We start from the raw sequence: 4890 nt of genomic DNA, 5'->3' as shown, positions 1-4890 counted from the left end.
CAGTCTTTTTTAATGTAGCATTTTATTTAAGTAGGTGCTCTGCCATTTCAGTTATAATTATAAAATATTTTACTTTTAGATAGTGTTAGATAAGGAAGCTGCTGAACAAATATATCTGTATATGCAGTGTGTTAATTGTCCGTTGCCTTTAAAAAGGGAACTTTTTTTTTACTTCCAGCTTTCTACAGGAATTTCCAAAGTTATACCAAGCTCTCTTGCTCTCTTGTTAAGTGGGAGGGGTTTTGGGTAGGAGGAGGGAGGTGAAGCAAATTTTTCCAAGTCTTTAGTGGAGCCCCAGAATTTTTGAGGTCAACAGAAATTAGCTTTCTTTCAAAGAGTAGTTTCACATGAAGTTATGGCTGCTATTTTTAGCAGTTGTTGGTTAGTTTTAAAATTGAGGCCAAAAAGTTAGTATTCAGTGGTATGTTAAATAAATGCAAACACAGACACTCAGATCTCCCTTTCTCGACCATGCACATGGGCTTTTGTTGCAAGCAGCTAGAACCCATGGATTTCTAGGTGAGAATCATCTGTACAGTATGATGGGATTTTTTTAAGATTGGGAAATACACACTAATTTATTGATTTCAAGTATTATAGTAGGCAGTGTATGTAATAAATGCTACTACTCAGAGGATTTACAATCTGAAAAAAAATTGAATATCTATTACAGACAATAACTCTTCAAACAAAATTGTCTATCATCTTCAAATAAGTACCAGAGTTCTTGTACTAAATACATACATATGTGTGTAGGTATATATATATATATACATACATACATACATACATACATACATACATATATATTTGTTCAGCCATTCCTCAATTAATTTTCATTCTCATCATTCTGATTTAGTACATATAAGTAGATGAAAGTGAAATAAAAAATGAAAATTGCTGAGTGCCTCATTGAGTTACTGAGTAATTCTGGGGTGGGGTAGAGGAGAGTGTAGTGGGATTAGGGCTGTTAAGCCTTTGGAGAGAACTCCAAGTATCTTCTCCTCCCCACCCCCCACCCCCACCCTGGCCAACTCTCTTTAAATATTACCACAGTGGTAGTGTCCCCTACTCCTACTGAACTTTGTCATCGATCCCAATAGTAAACAAAAACAATTAAATAAAGGAATTGATTTTTGCAGCTAATATGAAAATAGAAACCAAAGTGTTCACATTTCTTAAAGCAGACCCAAGTGTACCCTTGAATTTCTTAGTGAGGTGATATTTGATATAGTAAGTAGTATGTTGGTGACATCATATTTATGTAATGTTTAGGATGCCATGTTAATAAAACAATATGTTACCAAGAAAAGTAAAATGGGGAACATAAGATGGCAAAGACAGACACAACAACTCTAGATTAATGCTGTTTCCGGATACTGATTTTCCATTGATGAATGCAATTCAGTGGTGAATAGAAATTAAGAAGTTAAGAGGAAGAGAAACATTTGGGGGAGGGGGGGTAAGATGCTTATTTTTCAAACTGGTGAGTTTGAGGAAATAGTTTAAAATCCAAGTGGGGATCATAGAATTTATTTGAACTACTTTAAAATATTTTTAAATAAATATTGATAGCCCCACTATTTGTCACAGGATTGTGGCTGAACAGTTGGATGAATTAAAGCTACCTGGTGTACAGCTTACCAACTACATTGATGATATCATGATGCAGGGAAAAGATGCGAAAGTAGTGAAAAGGAGTTTGACTCTTCTAATTGAGCATATGAAAAGTAAAGGGTGGGAAATTAATCCTGCAAAGGTTCAAGGACCAGCTCAGAATGTGAAGTTTTTGGGTATACAGTGGAACAAGGGGCTAAGGGAGATTCTTCCTCAAGCCCGACAAAAGATTCAGGACTTTCCTACCCCTACCAATAAGAAGGAGGCCCAAAAGTTCATAGGATTGTTTGGATACTGGAGGCACCACATTCCACATTTGGGACAGATTTTAAAACCTTTATATAGGGTCACACAGCTAGTAAGTGTCTGAGGCTGGATTTGAACTCAGGAAAATGAGTCGTCCTGACTTCAGGCCCAGCTGCCCTCTCTCTGAAATTACCTCCTGTTTATACATTCGGCCCCCTTTTTTTTTTTAAGGGAATAAGCTGGAAAATTTCCCATTACTGAACACAAGGAAATAAAATAAAATCCTTTGTAAGAGATACGCATAGTCAAGTTAAATAAATCACATATTGTTCATATCCAAAAAATACCTCATTCTGTACTTCGAGTCCACCTCTCTGTCAGGAGATGATTAGTGTTCTTCATTATCAGTTTCCAGGAATAATATTTAGTCATTGCATTGATCAGAGGTCTTAGGGGTTTCAAAACTATTCATCTTCACAATGTGGTGTTTATTGTATAAATTATTTTCCTGGTTCTGCTTCCTTTTCTCTATCATTTCATGAAAATATAAGATTTCTCTGTAAGCATCCCTTTTGTCACTTCTTATGGCATACATAAATATGTGTGTATGTATATATGTATATGTATATATTTGTTCAGCCATTCCTCAATTAATGGGAACCCCTTTACTTTCCAATTCTTTGACACTATAAAGAGAGACATTCTAAACATTTTTGTACATATGGTCCTGCCCCTCTTTCTTTGAAGATCATAGAGTTAGAGGACATTTGAGATCATTTAGTCTAACCCTTCTTTTAATAATGGGGGGGGCGAGACCCAAATAATTCAATGGACTTATCTAAAACTAAGACAATATTTAGTAGAGTCAGGCATTAACACAGGTTTGGGTTTTGTTTGTTTGTTTCTTTACTGTAAATCCAGTAATTGTTTCATTCCCACTAGGACATGCTTCTGATGTTATATCTTGTCAGCAATTAAGCTGAGAGATTGGAACTCAAAATGAGATGTCAAGGCTAGAGATGGAGATTGAGGTATTTGTGTAAAGGTAAACTTAATTCATAAGAATGAATGTGTACTAAAGAAATATTTATATATATTATGTATAATTAAAAATGATAAGATAAAAAGAGAAGATCCTAGGGCTTGGAATTGACCACATTGAAGAGGAAGAAACAGCGCCCTAGAAGGAGCCAGATTAATCTTCATTTGTCAGTTTTTTGCTGATTCCAGATTCTTTGCAGTCATTCGTGCCTATCAATAAATGATTATGAATTTAAAATTGCACCAAATTGGATTTTGCACTTCTGAAGTTCCATAACTCAGTGAACATCATTTATTTATTGGTTGCAGAACTATTTGCTGCATAATTTATTGAGTCTTTGCTTTGTGCATGGTCCTATGCTGTGGAACAGATGCCAAGATGAATAAAAGATGGTTGTTGAATTAAACTGAATTGGATTGAATGGAATCCCTTCATTTAAGGGAACTTGCATTCTAGAGTGAAGATTTAAAATATTCTCTAACTGAAAACTCATATCCATAGGCAGGATCTAGGAACTAACAAATGACTATTTTTGTGTCATAGTTGTAGACTAGCAGCTAATAATACACTCTTCCTGTTTCACAGCTCCATGTCACTGAGTTGCCTTTGGAGAGAACAAGATGATGACCTTGTCTCTTATTTGCTTTGTCTTAACTCCATAGACAATGGGATTGAGTGCAGGTGGGATAACTATGTAGAGGTTGGCAAACATGATGTGGAAGGTTCGGGGAACATTGTGCCCAAATCGGTGGGCAAGGATGGAGAAGAAGGCTGGTGTGTAGAACATAAGGATGACACAGACATGAGAACCACAGGTACCTAGTGCCTTCTGACGGGCAGCATGAGATGGAAGGTGGAAGACAGCATGGAGGATAAGTGTGTAAGACACAGCAATCAATATTACATCTGAAATTACAGTCATAATGGGCACAGCAAAGCCATACCAGATGTTGATGGAGATGTCAGCACAGGAAAGGCAGGCCACACCAATGTGTTCACAATATGTGTGTGGGATGATGTGTGTCTGGCAGAAGGGCAGGCGCTTCAACAAGAAAACATCTGGGAGAATGATGCAGAAGCTGCGAAAGCAGATACCTACTATGATCTTGATGATGGCTCGAGGAGTCAGGATGGTGGTGTATCTCAGTGGGGAGCAGATGGCCACATAGCGATCAAATGCCATAGACAACAGAATGGCTGAGTCTAAAACAAAGCTGTAGTGAAGGAAAAACATCTGGGTGAGGCAGCCAGTAAAGGTTATTTCCTTGGATCCAAGCCAGAAGATGCTGAGGGTTTTGGGAACACCAGCTGTGGATAGTACCAGGTCAGTAGAAGCCAGAAGGGAGAGAAAGAAGAACATGGGCTCATGGAGGCTGCGCTCCATGATGATGAGATATAGCAAGATTGAGTTTCCCACTACAGCCACAAGGTAAATAGCAAAAAAGGGAATGCCAATCCAGATGTGGAACTGCTCCAGCCCTGGAATCCCCACCAGGATGAATATATCTGGGTTGTAGCCACTTAAATTAAAGGTGACCATTGTGAATTGGTTTTGGATAGCCCAGAGACCCTGGAAACAAATATGACCACCAATCATTAGGACCAACTAGATTGTTCTTAAATCCAGTTCCTACAAATTTACTTTCAGTTTCAACCTAAACAGGATTGAATCTTTCAAAAAAATATTTACTGTATTCTCTTACTGGATATTCTCTCCTCTTTTACCTTCATTAACAACACACTGTATCCCTCTTTTTTTCTCAAATGACACTTCCACTACTAAACTAAATGTGAGAGAGAGAGACAGAAAGAGAGAAAGAGAGAGAGAGAGAGAGAGAGAGAGAGAGAGAGAGAGAGAGAGAGAGAGAGAGAGAGACAGAGAGAGAGAGAGACAGAGAGAGAGAGAGAGAGAGAGAGAGAGAGAGAGAGAGAGAGAGAGAGAGAGAGAGAGAGAGAGAGGGAGGGAGGGAGAGAGGAGAGACTAG

General features: G+C 37.9%; 1 protein-coding gene across 1 annotated transcript; it reads right to left on the bottom strand.

Moving 5' to 3' along the window:
• Positions 1 to 3497: 3497 nt before the first annotated feature.
• Positions 3498 to 4445, bottom strand: LOC138177610 (olfactory receptor 52H1-like). The gene has a single exon (XM_069108825.1). The coding sequence runs from the start codon at positions 4443 to 4445 to the stop codon at positions 3498 to 3500; it is 948 nt and encodes a 315-aa protein (XP_068964926.1).
• Between the last annotated feature and the right edge of the window lie 445 nt (positions 4446 to 4890).

The sequence above is a fragment of the Petaurus breviceps genome, unplaced genomic scaffold, assembly GCF_028583685.1.
Source record: "Petaurus breviceps papuanus isolate PSGF00001 unplaced genomic scaffold, PetGlider_PUasm1.0 90444, whole genome shotgun sequence".
Classification (NCBI taxonomy): Eukaryota; Metazoa; Chordata; class Mammalia; order Diprotodontia; family Petauridae; genus Petaurus; species Petaurus breviceps.
The sequence above is the reverse complement of the archived record's forward strand: the minus strand, read 5'-3'. Positions and strand labels throughout refer to the sequence as shown.